Source organism: Salmo salar, chromosome ssa25, assembly GCF_905237065.1.
Source record: "Salmo salar chromosome ssa25, Ssal_v3.1, whole genome shotgun sequence".
NCBI lineage: Eukaryota > Metazoa > Chordata > Actinopteri > Salmoniformes > Salmonidae > Salmo > Salmo salar.
In genome coordinates, this window is record NC_059466.1 from 31,719,790 (window position 1) to 31,744,428 (window position 24,639).

At 42.9% G+C, this 24,639-nt stretch overlaps 2 protein-coding genes across 5 annotated transcripts in view; one reads left to right on the top strand and one right to left on the bottom strand.

The window, feature by feature from the left end:
• Positions 1 to 8,542: 8,542 nt before the first annotated feature.
• LOC106586554 (WD repeat-containing protein 3) lies at positions 8,543 to 22,742 on the bottom strand. Its single transcript, XM_045707433.1, is given in 20 exon segments — positions 8,543 to 9,011; positions 9,121 to 9,214; positions 14,441 to 14,607; positions 14,726 to 14,799; positions 14,802 to 14,964; positions 18,384 to 18,514; positions 18,517 to 18,542; positions 18,863 to 18,905; positions 18,908 to 18,956; positions 19,115 to 19,164; positions 19,167 to 19,257; positions 19,260 to 19,311; positions 19,513 to 19,568; positions 20,041 to 20,142; positions 20,399 to 20,492; positions 20,692 to 20,720; positions 20,723 to 20,918; positions 21,012 to 21,071; positions 21,265 to 21,361; positions 22,471 to 22,742. Coding segments are annotated over 18 exon segments (1,506 nt in total). The 5' UTR covers positions 21,303 to 21,361; positions 22,471 to 22,742; the 3' UTR covers positions 8,543 to 9,011; positions 9,121 to 9,129.
• LOC106586605 (ganglioside-induced differentiation-associated protein 2) overlaps positions 22,527 to 24,639 on the top strand; it is a 34,195-nt gene continuing 32,082 nt past the window's right edge. For 2 of the 4 annotated variants that reach the window (XM_014174068.2, XM_045707863.1), the window contains exon 1: positions 22,527 to 22,783. The gene's annotated coding sequence lies outside the window, so the exon portion shown is untranslated. The remainder of the gene's footprint in view (positions 22,784 to 24,639) is intronic. The other 2 variants (XM_014174067.2, XM_014174069.2) reach the window with 1 other exon arrangement.

The following is a 24,639-nucleotide window of genomic DNA, read 5'->3' on the forward strand; positions in this document are numbered from 1 at the left end:
ATAAACACCCTTTTCTCATCTGGACTGACCACCGCAACCTGGAGTACATCCGGGAAGCGAGGAGACTGAATCCTCGTCAGGCAAGGTGGGCCATGTTCTTTAGCCATTTTGAGTTTACCCTATCCTACAGACCAGGTTCCCAGAATAAGAAGGCAGACGCACTGTCCCGGCTGTATGACACAGAGGAGCGGCCCATGAATCAGACTCCCATACTCCCGGCCGCCTGCCTGGTAGCGCCGGCCATGTGGGATCTGGATGCGGACATTGAGCAGGCGTTGAGTACAAAGCCCGCTCCCCTCCAGTGTCCCATTGGGCGTGTGTACGTTCCGTCTGCTGTCCGTGACCAGTTGATCTCTTGGGCCCACACGTCTCCCTCCTCTGGTCATCCGGGGATCGGTCGGACGGTGCACTGTCTGACTGGGAAGTACTGGTGGCCCACTTTGGCTAAGGATGTGAGGGTTTATGTGTCCTCCTGCTCGGTGTGTGCCCAGTGTAAGGCTCCGAGACACCTGCCCAGAGGTAAGTTACATCCTTTACCAGTTCCACAACAACCTTGGTCACATCTGTCAGTAGATTTCCTAACTTATCTTCCTCCCTCACAGGGAAATACCATGATCCTGGTCGTTGTGGATCGTTTTTCTAAGTCCTGTCGTCTCCTCCCTCTGCCTGCCTGGTCTCCCTACGGCCCTACAGACTGCGGAGGCCCTGTTTACACACGTCTTCCAGCACTACGGGGTGCCTGAGGATATAGTGTCGGATCGGGGTCCCTAGTTCACGTCGAGAGTTTGGAAGGCGTTCATGGAACGTCTGGGGGTCTCGATTAGCCTTACCTCAGGTTTTCACCCTGAGAGTAACGGGCAGGTAGAGAGAGTCAACCAGGATGTGGGCAGGTTTCTGCGGTCCTATTGCCAGGACCAGCCGGGGGAGTGGGCAGTGTTTGTGCCCTGGGCCGAGATGGCACAGAACTCTCTTCGCCACTCCTCCACTAACCTCTCCCCCTTCCAGTGCGTATTGGGGTACCAGCCGGTTCTGGCACCATGGCATCAGGGTCAGACCGAGACTCTTGCGGTGGAGGACTGGTTTAGGCGCGCGGAGGAGACATGGGAGGCCACCCGGTCAGCAAAGTGTACTGTGTTTGTACAGTACAACATTTATGCTGTGGGTACAGGTATTTGGGATTCTTTAATGTTTTTTCAAATTTCATAACCTTTATTTAACTAGGTAAGTCAGTTAAGAACAAATTCTAATTTACAATGACGGCCTACACCGGCCAAACCCAGACAATTGGCTGGGCCAATTGTGCGCCACCCTATGGGACTCGCAGTCACAGCCGAGATACAGTCTGGATTTGAACCAGGATGTCTGTAGTGTCGTCTCTAGCGCTGATACGCAGTGACTTAGACCACTACGCTACTCGGGAGCCCACATAAAGTAACTCTACATAAACCTATATGTCATCGATGCTATGGATTTGGGTTATGCTCCTGTATGTATTGGTTTCTGTGTTCCTGGCGTGCAGCGTTTATAGATCTTGGCTGTCTGTCTGGGGGACTGTGGGCCCTCCGTCCAGCCTTGTATGTGATCACTCCCATGGAGACTGTAGGAACTTCATCACAATGACAGACTCTACTCTCCAGCAAAACATCTCCCAAATGTGTTGCAGTGTTTTTAGAGCTTAGATTGGTTATTTGTGTAATAATTCTGTCATTTCTAGCACAGGAAATTGTTTGCTTTATTTTCTACATAGTTATAAGTAGAAAATACATAGTTTGTTGTGACCTTTTACTTTTAAATTAGTCTAATTTCTGTGAAATATGTGCCCTCCAAATGTTTGCTCTAATTGTCACGACTTCCATCGGGCGGTGCTCGGCGGTCGTCGTCGCCGGCCTACTAGCTGCCACCGATCCATTTTTCCTTTTCGTCTGTCTGTTTTGTCACACCTGTGTTTAATTTAGTTGATTTCGGTGGGTTTATTTACCTCCGCTGCCTGCTAGTCTTTGTGCGGGATTGTTTGTATGTGTTACTATGTCAGGGGTGCGTGTCTGGACCACGGGATTTTCTTTTCATTCGGTAGTGTTACCGTTTAGATATTTGTTTAGGAGTAGAGGTTTCTCCTCCGTGTGTTGCGTTACTTTCCCTGTGTGTGGTGACTTCGTTTGAGCGTGTTTCCTCCCATGTTGTTGTTAAGTTGGGACTCCTTTAATAAACGTTTGTGCCACTGGGACTTCCTTGCTCTCCTGCTCCTGATTCCTGCACCTCCCTCCTACTAGGAGGCATCATAACACTAATGATGCTCTTTGCAATACATGCTTTGTGTATTTAGGCCACTTTATGGTCTGTAGCATAACACGGTCTACTATATACTTGTATCCAGTTGACTAAGATATTGTGCTCAGTAGCAACTTTGTGAAAGTGTTTGTATTAGTTTCCACAGGTTTTTTTCATTTCACAGACTGTCGTCATTGCTTGTGTGTAATCCAGATTTATGTCACAGTATATTTAGATAATAACATAGATTAAATCTTCGACAACAAATCTCCCTCCATGTCATTTCGTCCGTCAGTCCTGCTGCTTTCAAACATACTCCATAAATCCTCAGGCAGAGTGCTGTTGTTAAAGTGTTTTGGAACAAAGCTGACCAGAGCTAGTCTAATAGAGTTGTATTTATTTTCAGTGTTTAATTGGACAAATGAATAGCATTCCAGCATGGACCTATAGTGTCATTATTGTTCTAGAGAATAAACACTGAGAGGTCCTGCATGGACAATAAAACCTTAGGATAAACATGGCTCTCAAAGGAAAGTATTGAATGTCTGTTTATGGGTAGTAATATGAAGTGCAGGGCTCAAAAATGACTAATTACATCAGCTGCGTGGATTTCTAGGGAAAGCTCTTAAAGAGGAAGGTAAGCAGTTTGTGTGTTGGTGTGTAAGGGCCCAGGAAGGGTTGACCCCAGTGTGGGGTAGGGGGGAGAAATGGTTTCCTCTCTCCTGATCTCTCCTGATCTCTCCAGACTCGCGTTATTAAAACATGTTCCTCTCTTCCGCCCAGATGAGTGGAGGCGTGCTGCTGACCCACTCAACATGTGTGACTGACTGACGCTGTGGAGGGAGCACCACCACTTTCAGCTCCTGGGGCTGCAGTACAACAGCCATGACTCTCGATGGAACACACTGCTGGAATGGATAACGAGGAAATTACAATCCTATTATAAAATGTTTCTATCTACTTTTTCTAATGTTGAAAGTTGAGATGAGAATGGAGGGATAGCCTAAAATAAAAATCATGGTTTATCCTCACAACTGCTGTAGCTTTATGAATGTGGTAGGAGGTATAGCAGAAGTACGCAGGGAATACTAACCATATTCACATAAATAATGCCACAGTGAATTTAAAATTCAAATATGAAGAAGACAATAAAAACGCAAGAAGGAAAGAAATTAAGAAGAAGGTTAGACAGACAGAGTTGAATGGCAGAGGCAGACAAAGGGAGCGTTCACATGGTAACTACTCCAGAGAGAGGTGGTCAGCTTTGGGCATGACTGAGTGTTCTGTCACCTCATCACTCAGACCCTGACTGGAAGACCACCAATCTCTAGCCGTTTCTTGCCCAATTCTCATAGGAGCCAGGTTACGACTCAGGGTCTTCTCAGACCAATCCGCCATATCTTACTCAGGTAGTTACAGGCTTATTTACTCAGAGTAGCGCAGTGGTCTAAGACACTGCATCTCAGTGCAAGAGGTGTTATTGCAGTACCTGGTTTGAATCCAGGCTGCATCCCATCTGGCTGTGATTGGGAGTCCCATAGGACAGTGCATAATTGGCCCAGCATTGTCTAGGTTTGGTCGGGGTAGGCCGTCATTGTAAATAACAATTTGTTCTTAACTGACTTGCCTATTTGAATAAAGGTTACATTTAAAAGTAAAAAAAATAGAGTGCTGGATGCAGATTTAACCTAACACATGGCCCACTGAAATAATGAATGGTGGACTGACTCACTGACTAATTGTTAACTTCCTGTTCATTTGTTCACGTTTTCAAATTTCAATCCATTCGGAAAGTTGAACATAATTAGTTTGGAAAGTCCTCTAGTTCAGCAAGAATGACTTGTGGACCGATTCCCTCACTGACTGACTAACTAACTGACTCACTGACTAATTGTTAATTTACTGTTTACTGTCTACTTTTAGCAGGTGTTGCTCATACCTCATCTGAACAACTTCTCAGACTTATTTGCAGTTGTTTGTGGTTGCTAGGCAAAAGCCTCCCAGAAGAGCCAAAGAAATACCACAATGACACTGTAATACAAGAAGTAATTTTAATCTATGTGAAAGATATCGGTCATGAACTGTTTGAACTTGGAAATGATAGATAATGGATTATTTGCAGTGTCACCTCCATGCTGTGGTATGCCACTAATGTGATGGCGATTCTGTATTGATGGGCAGTTGGGATCAGTGGTCTGTCAGTGTTGGACGGTTTCCACTTGCTTCCACAGCCACAAAGTCAGACTCTACAGCCACAAAGTAAAAAATGGCTATAGAAATTAGCTTTTTTGTCTTAATTTAATGTTAGGGTTAGGCATAAGGTTAGCAGTGTGGTTAAGGTTAGGGTTAAAAAAAATGTAAGAAGATCAATTGTAGAAATGGTTGGGTTTATGACTTTGAGGGTATAGAAGCTAGTGACGACTGTGTTGGACCCAGTCCTAACCTTAACCATTATGAGCTAAACAACAGAGCAGGTGCTAGGGCTGTAATCTACTGACACAGGTTTGGATAGGGGGCTTTGGATTCACATGGACTCCGCAGGTGGCTACTGCCAAGAGTTTTGGGAAAGGTAAGACTGCAACCCAGTGGTCATGTTCAGTAGTGTACTGTCTAAACCCCTTCTTTTTCTCTCTCTCTTCAATCCTTTAGTGGGCCACTGCTGACTATTTTGGAAAACACTCATATTCTCTACACAGATTCTTAAGACTTGTGTACATATAGGAGAGGTCCTCTGCATGAATGCAGCAAATACAATAGATACATATCTGCTTTCTACCTGACCTGTGTGGTTGACCTACTTATTGATAGTCCATCCATACTCTCGTGCTGCTGATCCAGTTCCTGCTGTTTTGCCTGTGTCTACGGAACCCTGACCTGTTCACCAGACGTGTATTTCCTTGTCGTGCTTCTGCTCCAGTTTCAACTGTTCTGCCTGCGGCTATGGAACCCTGACCTATTCACCGAACGTGCTACCTTGTCCCAGACCTGCCATTTTCAACCCTCTCTCTCCCTCTCTACCACACCTGCTGTCTTGACCTCTGAATGCTCGGCTTTGAAAAGCCAACTGACATTTACTCCTGAGGTGCTGACCAGTTGCACCCTCTACAACCACTGTGATTATTATTTGACCCTGCTGGTCATCTATGAACATTTGAACATCTTGAAGAACAATCTGGCCTTAATGGTCATGTACTCTTATAATCTCCACCCGGCCACCCCTCAGAGCCTGGTTCCTTTCTAGTTTTCTTCCTAGGTTCCTGCCTTTTCTAGAGAGTTTTTCCTAGCCACCATGCTTCTGCATCTGCATTTGCTTGCTGTTTGGGGTTTTAGTCTTGGTTTCTGTATAAGCACTTTGTGACATCTGCTGATGTAAAAATGGATTTATAAATACATTTGATTGATTTGATTATAACACTGTCTGTATAGTCTTGAAACAGGGCACATGAGATTCATGTCAATCCATTGAAATGTATCCAGTTACACCCACATATAACTACTACGGATAAGCGCTTATTCTACAATTCTCTCTGTTTACTCATCTGAAGAGCCAGGAGTTAGTTTGAGAAAGCAGTGGGTCATTTTTCTGGATAAGTCACAGCTATGGAACCAACCAGACCCATTTTTCCTCCCAGGTACACTAGCCTGTTGTATGTGAAAAGCCATAAAGCTAAAATTAATAATAAACTTGGGGTCCTTGTGTAGCTGTAGCCACAATACATATGACTGAGATGGAGGGAGGAAACTTCAAACATTTCACTCACACTCTGTGTGCCATGGCTGTTATGAGTGTTCTGTAACAGTGCAGAATATAACAGGTTGACATAAACACCAGTAAAAAAATCTCGCACTTTTAGATATTGTTTGGGGCAGAGAACGAGATTACACATGTAAAACTGGAAAAGTGTGCTATATTGAATAAGACAAGGTTAAAGGGCAACTGCACTTCCTGATTTGGACTTGTTTTAGATTTGGTTCTTTAAGAAATGCTAGCGGCCATGGCTGAATTCAAACGCAAGTTGGTTTCAGTGTCCTGGTTTGATGTGGGTGTCTTGTGTGTGTTCGCAGGTGGGAAGAGTTAGCCAAATTATTTCACCAATTAGCTTCATTGGCTGGTCTGCGAACGTGGCAAAATGTATTTAACTTTGGATAGCCTAGCTCAGGGCTAGTTAGGGCCCATCCATAAATGACACAATTTAAATTAGACAATATTTTCACATGGCACACCTTTTAAATTTCTCATTAAATTCCCCAAAATGTATTTCTACAATTTATAGTTGGTTTGACATTTTTAAGTCATTGAAATTTTGAGTTATAGGAATTTTAACATATTGTCCCATTTACATTGTGTAATTTACCGATGGTCCCTAACTAACCCCATAGGGATAACCAAAGTCAACAAAAATGTACCACAGGCATTACGACTGGGTCCCATGCAGTTGTGTTCCAAACTGATGATTACTTGTGTGTTGTCAGCTGTGGGCAGGATTGAAACAAACTCAACATTAATTTATGTTGTGATACAGTCACGAACACAAGTCACACTAAACGATGCCACGTAAGCAGTTTTTTAAATGAGAAGTTACTTTTAATGGGGCAGCTGCTTTTTAAATTGAGTTCATAGTTTTACTGAAAGGTAACTTAAATGTTGGGGGTCATTTCAGGTCAAACTTTGTTTGCTACATAGGCTATCTAAAAATGTTTCATACTGTTTTGAAAATAAATTATGCATTCTAATGCCATTTCGAGTTGAGATTAGTCTGTAATCCATTGCTGGTGTGTTGTAACTGTGTGTGTGTGTGTGTTTCAGTTTTTTTCTGAAGAATTTTTAATTTAGGTAGATGTGACATTTATAGCTTAAAGAGCCAAATTCACCCTCATAAAGAATTTCTGGCCCTTTTTTACAGCCTTATAAATACAGAGTTAATTTGATTTTTGTCTGCTGCAAGATTAAAAAGCGAACAAAGGGAAAAGGTGTTTTAAGGTGTTAATTCACAGCGCCCTGCGGTCAGGATATAAACACACTTGTGGAACATTACGTGCTTGATGTGGGTGGAACATTGCCAATGTTAAGTGGTTAAAGTTCAGGGTTGTGGAAAAAATGCAAGTAGTCTATATTTCAGCAAAATATGGTACTGAAAACTGAGATGGGAGAGATGTGGGTCCTATACTCTACTCTTGGGTGAAATATGTTGTCAACATACACGAGGTATAGTAACCATAAATTCAGCCTGGGTTACAGAGCAGTGAAGTCAAGCTGAATCTGTCTCCCACTGATGGCAGTATAGAATAACAGTGGTGAGAGGAGAGGGCAACCTGGTCTCAGAGCATTTCATATTATTCTGTATGTAAATCTGAGACGCTCCATTTAGTATATGTTACGTTTCGTATGGTATGTATTCATTTGTGAATGTCCATCACCCATTCATATGACATGTTACGAATTTGCAAAACATAAGATATGTTACAAATTCTAGCTAGGTGGCTAACGTTAGCTAGCTAGTTGAAGGGTTAGCTAAAAGGGTTAAGGTTTAGGGAAGGCTTAGCTAACATGCTAAGTAGTTTCAAAGTAGCTAAAAAGTAGTAAGTAGTTGAAAATCTGGTAATTAGCAAAAATTCTGAAGTTGTCTGTGATGAGATTCAAACTCACAACCTTTGGGTTACTAGATGTTTGCATTAGACGCCCACCCATCCACTCCAACCAACTACTCTACTTTTGTTTTTGCATTAAGTAATCATCGAACTTATCTGTGACAAACGTACCATTGTAATTTGAGTATGCAGGATTTATACTATGTTACATCTAGTCTATGAGACCAGGCTGGAGAGATAGGAGGGGCTCCCCTGTAGCTGACTGAATCTGGTTCTGTATTGTGAGCTCTTTGGGAGTGGCAGTCTTGGTGGTCTGAGAGACTGGTGGTCTGTGACAAATCGGACACCACTCTCTATCCCCCTGAAGCCCACGTCGGTCCGGTTTGGCCCTGATCCAGCCCCGAATCACTCCCCTAAGCTGTGATACAGGAAAACCCAGAGAAACAGGCCTAAATCATACCTGTCAAACCCACATGTGACGGGAAGCTAAGACCGACCAGGGAGGGAAAAGTCCAACATGAATTGTATCTATTTAAGATGGAGTTTGATGTGTTTTATACGAGACTGTGGTTGCATAGGGATCTGCTGTGTATACATACACTACTTCCTTTTGACTCGAGTTAGGGCACAGTGGATTTATTAATTCACAGTCGTTCTGTAAAACCTGAGGAAGCGAGGCTTGAGATGAGTAACTCAGACACAGTTTATTTGGGAAATGAAGCATGTCATTGAACAACAGTGTTATGCTCTATCAGGATCCTATAACAGTTGAAATATAAAACTAACAGTGTAAATCTCTGCTAAAGGCCTTGCCTGCAGTAGCCTACTAGTCATGATTTGGGGTAGATATCTAAAGAAGCTGGTGCGAGGAGCTATAGAAGGACGGGCTCATTGTCATGGTTGGAATGGAATGGTATCAAACAAACATATGGAAATGACATGTTTGACTCTGTTCCATTAATTCCATTCCAGCAATTACAATGAGCCCGTCCTCCTATAGGTCCTCCCACCAGCCTCTAGAGAGAGAGAGAGTGATTCAGGCGATGGTGAGTATAGCTCTCTTCTCTCCCTCGCTTCTCATCGAGGCGGCATCGGCAAAGAACATGATGTCCTCTTTGCTCTCGACCTCCCTCTGGAGAAACTGGCAACCAGCACTGTTGAACCCCAGAACATCCAGGAGCAGAAGGCGAGAAACAGTTTGATAAGACTTGTGGATCATCAGCCGTTAAATTAAATGTTTCTATATTCTTTGATTGGACTTACCCTGAACTCTCAGACTTTAGAGATGGTGTTGCTTCTTAGCTCGTCTATGACGGTTGGCAGCATCCGGTTACTGGAGATCTGGCCAAAGTGGACCCTGGAAAGATAAGGACCAGCACAGTGAGGACAGACACAGACAGACATGAGGCTCATCTACTCGCAAGTACCACAGAGACACCAGACACACACACCTGCGTGAGGTTATTTGCATATCGTTGTGTCTGATGTAAACATCTTATCTCCACAACAGAAACTTCTCAGGAAATTGAACAAATTACCATATTCTCCCCATTAACAAACATACAATTATGAAACTTCAGAAGCTATTGTGAATACATTTTCTTGGTCTTAGTCATGAAATGTTCAGAGTACATAGCTTTCATATATATATATATATATATATATATATATATATATATATATATATATATATATATATATATACTGCTCAAAAAAATAAACACTTAAACAACACAAAGTAACTCCAAGTCAATCACACTTCTGTGAAATCAAACTGTCCACTTAGGAAGCAACACTGATTGACAATAAATTTCACATGCTGTTGTGCAAATGGAATAGACAACAGGTGGAAATTATAGGCAATAAGCAAGACACCCCCAATAAAGGAGTGGTTCTGCAGGTGGTGAACACAGACCACTTCTCAGTTCCTATGCTTCCTGGCTCATGTTTTGGTCACTTTTGAATGCTGGTGGTGCTTTCACTCTAGTGGTAGCATGAGACGGAGTCTACAACCCACACAAGTGGCTCAGGTAGTGCAGCTCATCCAGGATGGCACATCAATGCGAGCTGTGGCAAGAAGGTTTGCTGTGTCTGTCAGCGTAGTGTCCAGAGCATGGAGGCGCTACCAGGAGACAGGCCAGTACATCAGGAGACGTGGAGGAGGCCGTAGGAGGGCAACAACCCAGCAGCAGGACCGCTACCTACGCCTTTGTGCAAGGAGGAGCAGGAGGAGCACTGCCAGAACCCTGCAAAATGACCTCCAGCAGGCTACAAATGTGCATGTGTCTGCTCAAACGGTCAGAAACAGACTCCATGAGGGTGGTATGAGGGCCCGACGTCCACAGGTGGGGGTTGTGCTTACAGCCCAACACCGTGCAGGACGTTTGGCATTTGCCAGAGAACACCAAGATTGGCAAATTCGCCACTGGCGCCCTGTGCTCTTCACAGATGAAAGCAGGTTCACACTGAGGACATGTGACAGACGTGACAGTCTGGAGACGCCGTGGAGAACGTTCTGCTGCCTGCAACATCCTCCAGCATGACCGGTTTGGCGGTGGGTCAGTCATGGTGTGGGGTGGCATTTCTTTGGGGGGGCCGCACAGCCCTCCATGTGCTCGCCAGAGGTAGCCTGACTGCCATTAGGTACCAAGATGAGATCCTCAGACCCCTTGTGAGACCATATGCTGGTGCGGTTGGCCATGGGTTCCTCCTAATGCAAGACAATGCTAGACCTCATGTGGCTGGAGTGTGTCAGCAGTTCCTGCAAGAGGAAGGCATTGATGCTATGGACTGGCCCGCCCGTTCCCCAGACCTGAATCCAATTGAGCACATCTGGGACATCATGTCTCGCTCCATCCACCAACGCCACGTTGCACCACAGACTGTCCAGGAGTTGGCGGATGCTTTAGTCCAGGTCTGGGAGGAGATCCCTTAGGAGACCATCTGCCACCTCATCAGGAGCATGCCAAGGCGTTGTAGGGAGGTCATACAGGCACGTGGAGGCCACACACACTACTGAGCCTCATTTTGACTTGTTTTAAGGACATTACATCAAAGTTGGATCAGCCTGTAGTATGGTTTTCCACTTTAATTTTGAGTGTGACTCCAAATCCAGACCTCCATGGGTTGATAAATTGGATTTCCATTGATTATTTTTGTGTGATTTTGTTGTCAGCACATTCAACTATGTAAAGATAAAAGTATTTAATAAGATTATTTCATTCATTCAGATCTAGGATGTGTTATTTTAGTGTTCCCTTTATTTTTTTGAGCAGTGTATATATATATATATAATAGAAAAATTAGCAAAAATGGAGTTACAAGGTTTTCATCAGAAATTATGTGAGAGAAATGCACAAACAACTGACTGACAAACACTTATGATTAGTGTAATGTTGTTTGTTAGCATGTCCATCGTCTCGAGAGGTCATCCTTCCAAATATAGTGTCGTTGACTCGACTAGTGGAAGTCTGGAAAACTATAGCATTGGATCGTGCGTTTCAATGGAAGCGCCGGCTGTTAACGTTCGCATTTTATTGGCCGTAAGTAGAAATGTCATTTTCCTTCAGGAGAGGAATTTCCTTGTTTTTCCCATTTTGTTTTTCCTTGTTTTGTCCGTGCCTCTTTTCCTACTGTGTGTCGGACAAAGTTTTAGTAGATTATGCAGCATTATCTTATGATACCTAGCTTGTTTCAAGTCAGAATTCGTTTTCGGAAACACCACCTCTGTTTGGAGCTCCACCCATGCAAAATAGCAACACATAACTAGTTTGAATTTCTTTTTCCCACCTTTATTTAACCAGGTAAGCGAGTTGAGAACAAGTTCTCATTTACAACTCCGACCTGGCCAAGATAAAGCAAAGCAGTGCGACAGAAACAACAACACAGAGTTACACATGGAATAAACAAGCGTACAGTCAATAACACAATATAAAAAAAGGAAGTCTATATACAGTGTGTGCAAATGGCATGAGTGGGTAAGGCAATAAATAGGCCATAGTAGCAAAGTAAATACAATTTAGCAGATTAACACTGGAGTGATAGATGAGCAGATGATGATGAGCAGATGATGGTGTGTAAATAGTGATACTGATGTGCAAAAGAGCAGCAAAGTAAATAAAAACAATATGGGGATGAGGTAGGTAGATTGGGTGGGCTATTTACAGATGGACTATGTACAGCTGCAGCGATCGGTTAGCTGCTCAGATAGCTGATGTTTAAAGTTAGTGAGGGAAATGTAAGTCTCCAGCTTCAGCAATTTTTGCAATTCGTTCCAGTCACTGGCAACAGAGAACTGGAAGGAAAGGCGGCCAAAAGGAGATGTTAGCTTTGGGGATGACCAGTGAGATATACCTGTTGGAGCGCGTGCTACGGGTGGGTGTTGTTATCGTGACCAGTGAGCTGAGTAGCATAGACTTATAGATGACCTGGAGCCAGTGGGTCTGGCGATGAATATGTAGCAAGGGCCAGCATGCTAGAGCATACAGGTCGCAGTGGTGGGTGGCATAAGGCGCTTTGGTAACAAAACGGATGGCACTATGATAGACTACATCCAATTTGCTGAGTAGAGTATTGGAAGCTATTTTGTCGATGACGTCGCCGAAGTCGAGGATCGGTAGGATGGTCAGTTTTACTAGGGTAAGTTTGGCGGCGTGAGTGAAGGAGGCTTTGTTGTGAAATAGAAAGCCGATTCTAGATTTGATTTTGGATTGGAGATGTTTGATATGAGTCTGGAAGGAGAGTGTACAGTCTATCCAGATACCTAGGTATTTGTAGTTGTCCACATATTCTAGGTCAGAACCGTCCAGAGTAGTGATGCTGGTCGGGCGGGCGGGTGCGGACAGCAAACGGTTGAAAAGCATGTATTTGGTTTTGCTAGCGTTTAAGAGCACTTGGAGGCCACAGAAGGAGTGTTGTATGGCATTGAAGTTAATTTGGAGGTTAGTTAACACAGTGTCCAATGAAGGGCCAGATGTATACAGAATGGTGTCATCTGCATAGAAGTGGATCAGGGAATCACCCGCAGCAAGAGCGACATCGTTGATATATACAGAGAAAAGAGTCGGCTTGAGAATTGAACTCTGTGGTACCCCCATAGAGACTGCCAGAGGTCCGGACAACAGGACCCCAGATTTTACACACTGAACTCTGTCTGCGAAGTAGTTGGTGAACCAGGCGAGGCAGTCATTTGAGAAACCAAGGCTGTTGAGTCTGCCGACAAGAATGTGGTGATTGACAGAGTCGAAAGTCTTGGCCAGGTCGATGAAGACGGCTGCACAGTACTGTCTTTTATCGATGGCGGTTATGATAGCGTTTAGTACCTTGAGCGTGGCTGAGGTGCACCCGTGACCAGCTCGGAAACCGGATTGCACAGCGGAGAAGGTACGGTGGGATTCGAAATGGTCAGTGATCTGTTTATTAACTTGGCTTTCAAAGACTTTAGAAAGGCAGGGCAGGATGTATATAGGTCTGTAACAGTTTGGGTCTAGAGTGTCACACCATTTGAAGAGGGGGGTGACCGCGGCAGCTTTCCAATCTTTAGGGTTAATCAGACTGGTAATAGGGGTTGCAACAATGGCGGCAGATAATTTTAGAAAGAGAGGGTCCAGATTGTCTAGTCCAGCTGATTTGTACGGGCCCAGGTTTTGCAGCTCTTTCAGAACATCTGCGATCTGGATTTGGGTGAAGGAGAAGCTGGGGAGGCTCGGGCAAGTAGCTGCGAGGGTTGCGGAGCTGTTGGCCGGGGTTGGGGTAGCCAGGAGGAAAGCATGGCCAGTCGTAGAGAAATACTTATTGAAATGTTCGATTATTATGGATTTATCGGTGGTGACCGTGTCGCCTAGCCTTAGTGCAGTGGGCAGCTGGGAGGAGGTGCTCTTGTTCTCCATGGACTTTACAGTGTCCCAAAACCTTTTGGAGTTAGATGCAAATTTCTGTTTGAAAAAGCTAGCCTTTGCTTTCCTGACTGACTGTGTGTATTGGTTCCTGACATCCCTGAACAGTTGCATATCGCAGGGACTATTCAATGCTATTGCAGTCCGCCACAGGATGTTTTTGTGCTGGTCAAGGGCAGTCAGGTCTGGAGTGAACCAAGGGCTATATCTGTTCTTAGTTTTACATTTTTTGAAAGGGGCATGCTTATTTAAGATGGTGAGGAAATTACTTTTAAAGAACGACCAGGCATCCTCGACTGATGGGATGAGGTCAATATCCTTCCAGGATACCTGGGCCAGGTTGATTAGAAAGGCCTGCTTGCAGAAGTGTTTTAGGGAGCGTTTGACAGTGATGAGGGGTGGTCGTTTGACCGCGGACCCATAGCGGATGCAGGCAATGAGGTAGTGACCACTGAGATCCTGATTGAAAACAGCAGAGGTGTATTTGGAGGGCAAGTTGGTCAGGATAATATCTATGAGGGTGCCCATGTTTACGGATTTAGGGTTGTACCTGGTGGTTTCCTTGATAATTTGTGTGAGATTGAGGGCATCTAGACTCTAGACTCCACCCATTTATATAATCATCCTAAAGGGAGAACTTCCCCAGGTTATCGCACCACTTGAGAAGCCTGCGTTGGAGGCTAGCATACCTGAGCAGAAAGAAGTGGCACACTAGCTCGACCTCCAGGCCATCCTGGACATAGCGGTTGAAGAGAGACAGCAGGTCTGGGACGTAGGGGAACGGCAGGACCAGCAGAGACACCTCCAGCTCACTGGAATGGGCCTTCTTCATCACGTCAATGACATAGCAAGACGGCTGCAAGGGAGGCAGAAGAGGATGTAGTTACAATGGTTACATGATCGATTAGTGAGGAACGGAACTAGTACCCTGGGCTATGCACGTATCATCATTTCAGGTGGAATTAAAAACTTACAGACAAGTTTCCAAAGGCCGCAAGGATAAGATTGACTTTAGGTGGAGGCAACTGTTTGCTGGCTGACTGGCAGGCTGATGCTCCTCCATTTTCCTTTTCTCTGAGCTGTACAGCTCCAGAGCCTCCATGACAAGCTCAGCCTGAAGACACACACACACACACACGCACACGCACACGCAACCTCTCCATCTCTGCAGTCTAGTTACTTGACATGGAGACTCACAGCTGTCATGACTGTCCTGTGAGGATCACAATGGGTCAGATCAGCTTGGAAATGGCTGACAATAACCAGACCTTCTCTCACCCGCAGAGTGGAGGAGGGATCTGGTGTGGGGGTTTTGACACCTCCACGCCCTGTCATAAATTTAAGTAGAATACTTTCTTTATTCCCCTCCAGTATGAACAAAGGAATCTCTGTTTCACAGACTTTTCCCAACAAAACTCTAATTCGGTCAAACGTGAATACTGAAACAATATTTCTAACATAATGTGACGTAGGGAGTGGTCAGTGGGGAGCTATGGAAAATGAATGTAATATTGCTTTTCATTTTGTGATGTCATTAAAAACTGTATGAACAAATCACTGTAACTTGGAAAGTATATCCCCTTTATCTGTCAAGTTTCCATCCAATAAGTTGTGCATGTGTAACAGTGTAGGTTCCGTCCCTTTCTTCGCCCCAACCTGGGCTCGAACCAGGGACCCTTGCACACATCAACAACTGACACCCACGAAGCATCGTTACCCATCACGCCACAAAAGCCGCGGCCCTTGCAACGCAAGGGGAACAACAACTTCAGGTCTCAGAGCGAGTGACGTCACCGATTGAACCGCTAATAGCGCGCACCACCGCTAACTAACTAGCCATTTCACATCGGTTACACATGTAATATGAAAAATGTTTAAAGTATTGTTGTTAAGATAGGAATGTGATTTTAGGAGGTATAAGAGAATCTATCTCCTATAAACTGTGCATAAGTAGGTAGCCATGCCCCGAGTGAGGTCGGAGAGCGTGTCAGACAGACGGAGCTGTCCCCTCGAGCCTTGGTAACGAAATGAACAATTGACCAGGAAACGTGAGTCGGGTAGCTACACATTTGAAATGGTTGGTACTTTGAACCTCAACACGAGGTGAAGAAATAAACTCACCTTCCTTTAGACCAGAGAGACGGCAAGCTGCAGCTCATGTTCATCGTGGGTCAAATCCTGACTATCAACACAAGGAGGAAGAGGACAACACACCCTCTCAGACAATCACTGGTACAGCTGATTAGCTGTCCTGACTAAAATATCTTGAACTCTTCAAACCATCCTACTACCCTTGTCAAATCATTGTAGTACGCTACTCTCATCACCTGACTGGAACCATCGGCACGGCTGGCTTATCTTCAAATAAGCAGCTTCAGGATCGAATGGAACAGAGTGAACTCTGTAGTTCTGTTCAGGACTACATGCCGGACAAAGACACCCATACGTAAATACATGAATGATTTCTGCCGCCCATTCGTGTGCAAACTATATGATTAATGTGAGAAAAGTCCTGAAATGTATTGACGATAAGTGTCTTTTTCTCTCTCTCTCCATGTCGTTGGATAAAAAGCCATATTGTGAAAGTCCGCTAGGGACCTTTGTCTCATGTAGCAAGTGTGTATGTTTTTTCTGTGTAATTATTTAGTTTGCTAGTAAATAAATAATTAAACCAATTTGTGTAGCACTGAATCATGAGCAAGGCTGGAGTTTTTGCAGATGCTTGAGTTTACGACTGTTCAGAATGATGATATGAGGTAATGATTAATAAGATGACTGTTTATTGATGTAATAGATATATACCTTATAGAGTTTAACTCGGGAGATGGTAACTCTTTAACCTCTCTAGGGTAGGGGGCAGTATTTTCACATCCGGATAAAAAACGTACCCGATTTAATCTGGTTATTACTACTGCCCAGAAACTAGAATATGCATATAATTATTGGCTTTGGATAGAAAACACCCTAAAGTTTCTAAAACTGTTTGAATGGTGTCTGTGAGTATAACAGAACTCATATGGCAGGCCAAAACCTGAGAAGATTCTGTACAGGAAGTGCCCTCTCTGACCATTTCTTGGCCTTCTACACTCTCTTTATCGAAAACAGAGGATCTCTGCTGTAACGTGACACTTTCTAAGGCTCCCGTAGGCTCTCAGAAGGCGCCAGAACGTTGAAGGATGACTTTGCAGCCCATGGCTGAAAAACAGTAGCGCATTTGGATAGTGGTCGATCTGAGAACAATGAGACGGGTGCACGCGTGCACGTGAAGAGGCCATTTTACATTTTCAGTCTCCCGGTCGGAATATTATCGCTATTTTACGAGAAAAATCGCATAAAAATAGATTTTAAACAGCGTTTGACATGCTTCGAAGTAGGGTAATGGAATATTTGGAAATTTTTTGTCACGATACGCGTCCGCACGTCACCGTTCGGATAGTGTCTTGAACGCAAGAACAAAACAGAGGATATTTGAACATAACTATGGATTATTTTGAACCAAAACAACATTTGTGGATGAAGTAGAAGTCCTGGGAGTGCATTCTGACGAAGAACAGCAAAGGTAATCCAATTTTTCTTATAGTAAATCTGAGTTTGGTGAGTGCGAAACTTGGTGGGTGTCAAATTAGCTAGCCCATGATGGCGAGCTATCTACTCAGAATATTGCAAAATGTGCTTTTGCCGAAAAGCTATTTTAAAATCTGACACCGCGATTGCATAAAGGAGTTCTGTATCTATAATTCTTTAAATAATTGTTATGTTTTTTGTGAACGTTTATCGTGAGTAATTTAGTAAATTCACCGGAAGTTTTCGGTATGTTTGCTAGTTCTGAACGTCACATGCTAATGTAAAAAGCTGGTTTTTGATATAAATATGAACTTGATTGAACAAAACATGCATGTATTGTATAACATAATGTCCTAGGAGTGTCATCTGATGAAGATCATCAAAGGTTAGTGCTGCATTTAGCTGTGGTTTTGGTTTTTGTGACATTATATGCTAGCTTGAAAAATGGGTGTGTGATTATTTCTGGCTGGGTACTCTCCTGACATAATCTAATGTTTTTCTTTCGTTGTAAAGCCTTTTTGAAATCGGACAATGTGGTTAGATTAATGAGAGTCTTGTCTTTAAAATGGTGTAAAATAGTCATATGTTTGAGAAATTGAAGTAATAGCATGTCTAAGGTATTTGAATATCGCGCCACTCGATTCCACTGGCTGTTGACTAAGTGGGACGATTTCGTCCCACATACCCTAGAGAGGTTAAACAACCTCTTCCGTGGTGCCCCAAATCCTAATTAGTTAATTGTTACATGATTCATTTAAATTGGGTAACAATTAAACATAGTTAGATGATTAAATAAATAACAATAATCAGATTAATGAAAGTAAAGTCATGACACAGCTTTGACTGTCTCTATGTTCTTCTTCGCCACTTGTGCTGCTTTTGGTCTCTCCAGGAATCTGTGAGAGACACGAGACGTCAGTGAGAGAGAAACGACACAGAGAAAACACACATTTATACTTCCACTGTTTGAAATAAATAATAATAAATTAAGTCACTCAGATGGGAAAGGGCGCATTTAGGTCACATAATTGCTTGCCAATCATCAATATTTTTAATAATGGAACTCTAGGCCTCATCTCCATATGGGAAATGTAACAGCATGGGAGTGAATGTCACCTCTGGAGTCTGGATGTGCTCAAACTTGACTGCATCCCATTGTTTTATCTTCTTTTCCTTCCCCGCTGTGAAGAACAGATGGTTTTGGGAACAAACTGAAGGTACATGACGCTGAGAAAAGAAAGAATGAGAAGGAAAAGGAAAGCAGATGAGAAATGACAAAACGGCGACATGAAAGAGCAGATGGGGTGATGTCATCGGTCAGAGGTGGCTAACTAGGACAGTGTTTATGAAACTGGAGATTAAATTAAATATTTTACTGGAAATGGGGAGAGGGAAGCCAACGTATATTAAATGATATCATTTGAGACCGTTGGTAAAGCGTCCACATTAAGCCATTTACACTGACCATATGTCTGACGGCTTAGGACGATGTGTTCTGGCAGTATATTATATATTCATATTAACATTAGGTTATACATTTTCTGTACCTGTCATCGTGGGCAAACATAGATCGGTGACAGTTCCCAAACTCCAGATCTTGACGTTTCTGTCTGCAGAACCGGTTGCTATCATGGCACTGTCCTGAGAGGTGGAGAAGAAGTAACATTCAGAGTCAAGACAGATTAAACACACATAACACACAGCAACTTTAACCATGCACATTCTATATTCATCTAGCATCCCACATTACATTCGTTTTTAGTTTAAGATTGGTTGCCAGATTGAGTACTGGTACTCACATGAGAGATGTCCAGGCAGAGCACAGGGAGCTTGTGTCCATACAGAGAGAGAAGAACTTGAGTGTGTCAGTGTAGAAAACCTTGACGGTACAGTCCAGCAGGGAGACAGCCAACAATCTCTGGTCAGGAGAATATTTCACAGACGCAACACATCCTCATCCAGCTGCAGTGTACACATGTGTTTCACCGTCAGCCTCCTGCAACACACACACACTTAGATTAGGGTCAACACAAACTCCAGTCAAGGGCTCACTCCATAGAAGCTCACCTGAATAACACCATGCAGCCTGGGATCACTAGTACCTGCCTGGACAACAGAACTTCTTTGCCTCTAGTAGAAAACAGCATTATTGTGTTATTGACAGTATGTGAAACAGAAGGAATAAAGCTTGGCTTACTTCTGTGCAGCCTCTCCATCCTTAATCAGCTGAAACTCCGCCGTCACTATCCCCCTCTGAGGAAATAACATAATTACAGAGCAAATGGGAATGATTGTATGGGGGCATTTCCACGATAACGGAGTGATGCTGAGACTTTAAAATGTATGTCAAACAAAGTGCAGATGCAAAGTTTGGTAATGTCATTCTGTATCCAAACTTTGCATCTCCATACTGTTCTTCAAGTAAATGTGCTTTTGTAAAAAAAAATATGTGGAGATTGTTCAAAGTAATCATTGTGCATAGAGTTGTATGGTTTGTTTAACTTTTAAATCATTGGTTTTTGTTTGACATTACTGTACATTTTAAAGTGAGTCTCAGCATCACTCTGTAAATGTGGACTTGTCCATGGGCTTTTGTCTACATATAAGGGGACCTTTGGAGTTGTAATGGAGATTGGCACTTTAGAAGATGAGATCCATGAATGCTCTACATGTATTGTAGATGATGTTGAACATGGACAGGCAGATCCTGACACACAGACAGTACCTGATCAGGAGACAGACAGAGGGACCACAGAGCTCCGTTATGGGCATCGACAGTCTCCAGGAGGGTTCCTGATGCCAAGTAAAAGATCTGAATCTTACCACTCTGACAGGAGAGGAGAGAGACAGACTAGGTTAGCCCATAGACATTACATCATTGTATCTGTCCCACTATGGCGTCTGTGAGAGCATGGGCAGCGCCAACATGGCAAAAGTCCTCAATGGCACTGCTCATTATAAAACAGGCTTGGGCACTAGAGTCCTCTCTCGGTAAACCTGAGTTCCACACAATAGTCCAATACTGGATAATGCACATCTGCAGTAGTTTGGTGTATGTTAGTGTGTGCATGCATGTGTGTTACCTTGGTTCCTAGGATGATCTGCATGTCTCCAGGGACGAACAGGGAGCAGAGGGCGTACTCACACGCCATGGTGCGAATTACCTGCAGGGTAGACCTGCGACAGAGAGGAACTTCCTGTTACGACACCCAATCAGAATGAAGAAAACATCTTATAATATGTGTCTAGGTGTCATAATATATGTAAACTTTTAAAGATGCTGGAAAGCCTAAAGCTTTAATTAACTAGATTTAACTTATACAGTGAAACCCCATGGTCAGGTCAATCCTAGTGCTGTGTGACCTGATGTTTCCACCTGTTCCAGACTTTGACAGTGTCCCCGGAGAGGCGGAAAGGACAGCAATGTTGTCTGAGCTGAAGGCCAATGTGTGGGCACCCTGGTCCCCCATGGTGATCCTGGAGGTCTTAGTGCCCGTGGGGTTCTTGTCAGTCGTCTTGAGGCTGTAAGTCTCCACTGTGTTGTTCTGGAGCAGCATGGCTACCTTCAACTCCCCACCCGCACACAGCAGGCAGTCCACCCATCTAGGATATAAAGTGACACAAAATGTTGGTTGGTTGATTGAGTGTGTGAGTGTACCTAATCTTGGCAGAGGCCTTGATGTTGGTCAGTCTCACAATCTCATTTGCCAGTTTCCTCTCCACCACAGGCTCTGGGGTGTCCTCCTCCTCTGCATCCTGCACATGAGGGGGCAGCAGCACCTCACCTTTATATTTCACAAATGTAATCAACATAACTGTATATATAAATATTTGAAGTATTTAGTTTGATTGGAATTAGATTCCACACATATTTGACGAATGTCCCAACTTGAACTACATCTGCAGACTGGTTTTTGCCGTGGCTGTCACAAAAACCACTGCGACTTACCTGGCCTTCTTCTTGGCTCTCTTCAGCTTCTTGGCCATCACCCTCTCCACCTCGTCCTCGGCAACACACTGAACACCTCCAGCACCGTGTCAGAGCCCTGACGAAAGAGAGGGATGGGGAAAAGTAGGAAAGATCAGAGAGAGGAAGAATACACATCATGCTAGCGATCCGAGAAATGCATGACAATAAACCAAACACCGACCTCTATTGGACACTGTACTTACAAAGATTTTGTAAATATAATTTCACCTAATTGGTAGTTTAGCAGGTAGAATAGGGAACAATGAAACATTCAGGGACGTGAGGGTAATGTGGTCGAATACTGTTGAAGGCACTCTATTTAAAATAAATGTATGTGAAACCACACTTTCTGCATTGTTGTTCAAATAAATCGTTTTATTTAGTATAGTATCGCTTATGTCTTAAGCATCCGAAATAATGCCATAGATTGGGTTTTAGAAAAATAGTCCTCCTGAAAGCAAAACATGGAAGCATTATGTAAACCTGCTGGTGTTCCAACTGGCCCTACTAAAGTCAACGATTTACCGCTGAGCCACGGAGTTTTGATGAAAACAGTACAGAGAAAAAAATGTATATTTCATAATCATACACTGCTGTTTATTGTTGACCAGCAGATGTCCCTAATGTGCACCGTGAACCGATAATGAAGCTCCAAGTAATTAACCGTTTTTTAGCACAATTTTGTGAAAGCTCCGAAGCCTTCAGAAAGCTTAACCCTAACCTTAAATTAAGACCAAAAAACGTATTTGTGTTTTCATGAATTTTTACGATATATCCATATATATTTTGGGGGGCTATGGTAACTAGTGGAAACCCGTTCTGTCTTCTGGGCACACGAGGAAGACCCTACTAATCAAACACACATTGTAGTCGAACACATAGACTGATTTAAAAAATAAAAAAAATACAGAAACACATAGACACAGAGAGGCAGAAAATACGTATATTTTAAATATTTTGTTATGATTATTGTACTTATAATCTTGTTCAATAGCAATTGAACTATCGATCAGTCACATTAAGTAGTGTTTGTATTTATTACATTAGTCTGTTTTATGGGGTTGCTTCTTGTGTTGTTGTTTATTTTATAAAAAAATATCTCTGCTCTATGCCATATATTTGACCATATATCTAAATGCATACATTTACCTACAATATAGAAAATGCTCTCGAGGATTTACTTACCGGTAGCTGCAATTCTAATAGGTCCTCTGAGTGCTGTACTATGCGTTTTACACAAATGTTGGGATTTATTGTACGTCCCTGGGCATTATTCCGGAAGGGATTGTTATGCGTGTTTGGGTTCTTCCTAGTGAATCAGCTGATCAGGAACTCACCAAACTATAGTAAACGTGACTGCGCGATGGGAATTGGCTTGATCAAATCAAGTTTTGCCATGTTTGTGATCATAACAAAATCATGAAGACTCCCTGCATTCGATGCTTTTTGTAATTCAGTCCTGCTCGGAGAAAACATATTCGTGGACGAAGGAAAACGGGTAGGTGTAAATGTTTCTTCTGATTACCTAACGTTAGCTAGATAAATATTGAATTTCCTTCCCCTTTTCGACATGCTACTATTTGCTGTCGTGCTAGCAGGTTATTTGCGAATCAAAGTAAAACGAAAGCAAATGCTGCACTGGTAATATATGTGATGGTCTGCTGAACTCGAGCTCCATGGTTGGTGATGACGACACATTTTATGTTCTCATTTGATGTTTTCCCTATAAATGGGGCCAATTTAATCGTTCAAATGGTAATAACATATGAGTAATGGCACAAGCAAAAACACGAGGAAATGTTTGACCATGCTTCAGTAAACACAAATATAGACTTTTTTCAAGTTATGAAAATGAACTAGTATATCTTTATCTTCATTCTGCATTTCATCGAGTCCTTATGGTCAATTCAAATTCCCTGTCTGTTTAGGTGTACTGACGTAACAGTAATGAGTCAGACCTTGCTTGCCATACTCACCCAGTTTGCTCTAACTGCCACCTAACCTACCAAAAATGCAATCAGAATATTCCAAACATAATAAAATGTCTACTGACAAATGTGTCATATGCTATTTAGGTGATAGGCTTTATTTGTCAGGTTGTAGACTAGAGGTTACAGAAGTCCTTAAAACTGGTTAATTTATTACTGTCTAGAACTACACTGAAGAAAAATGTAACCGCAACACGTAAAGTGTTGGTTCCATGAGCTGAAATAAAAGATCCAGCAACTTCACACAGCCATTAAAGAGGAGTGGGACAACATTCCACAGGCCACAATCAACAGCCTGATAAACACTATGCGAAGGAGATGTCGCGCTGCATGAGGCAAATGGTGGTCACGTCAGATACTGACTGGTTTTCTGATAGACGGCTAGGGTTGCAAAGGGTCAGAAACTTTCCATTAAATTAAGTTAAGCCCTGGAATTTGGGGAATTTTGCTTAAATTCATCAAAAAACCTTAGCATGTAACAGTTAACCTTTTTTTGTCGGATACACATAAGGCATTTCTAGGTCTTGTGGCATATTTTGGTTAAACTATCCCCAATTCAATGGAATTGCAACCCTCTGCATGCACAGTGCATTCTTCCATCACATGTGCAGTGCATTCTTCCATCACATGTACAGCTGATTCTGAAGATCATGCACTCTAATGAGATGCTTTTGAGCCCACACTACTACACTGTCTGAGCCAAGGACTACATGCTTTCTGTTAAGTTTTGATTACAATACTGGGTGGGGTGAATATATTTTATATGACATACATGATTTTTTTTGTTAACTAGTAAATAGTAGCCTACAGCAAAGTGTGTTTTTAAATCATTTCTAACTTGTTAACAATTTCTGCTAGTTAGTTTTTGCTACCATGTGGGTTTTAGCTTGCTTGAGCCTGCTAATTGAGGAGTGTTAATTCACCTGTTGCCATACATGTTTCATTTTGAAACATTCATCATACAAAGGAGTTGTTTAATCTAACTGCCTAACTATTTATCTGTACATGGAGTTGTATTTTTTTATTTTTACTCGTTTTTTCTAATCTTTACAGGAAAATACCACGGGTACTATCTGATGTGTGGAGACATTTCACTGCAGCTAATGTAGAAGGAAAAGCTGTGTACATTTGCAAATACTGTGCCATATATATATATATATATATATATTTATTTATTTATTTATTTTACCTTTATTTAACTAGGCAAGTCAGTTAAGAACAAATTCTTATTTTCAATGACGGCCTAGGAACAGTGGGTTAACTGCCTTTTTCAGGGGCAGAATGACAGATTTTTACCTTGTCAGCTCAGGGATTCGATCTTGCAACCTTTCGTTTACTAGTCCAACGGTCTAACCACTAGGCTACC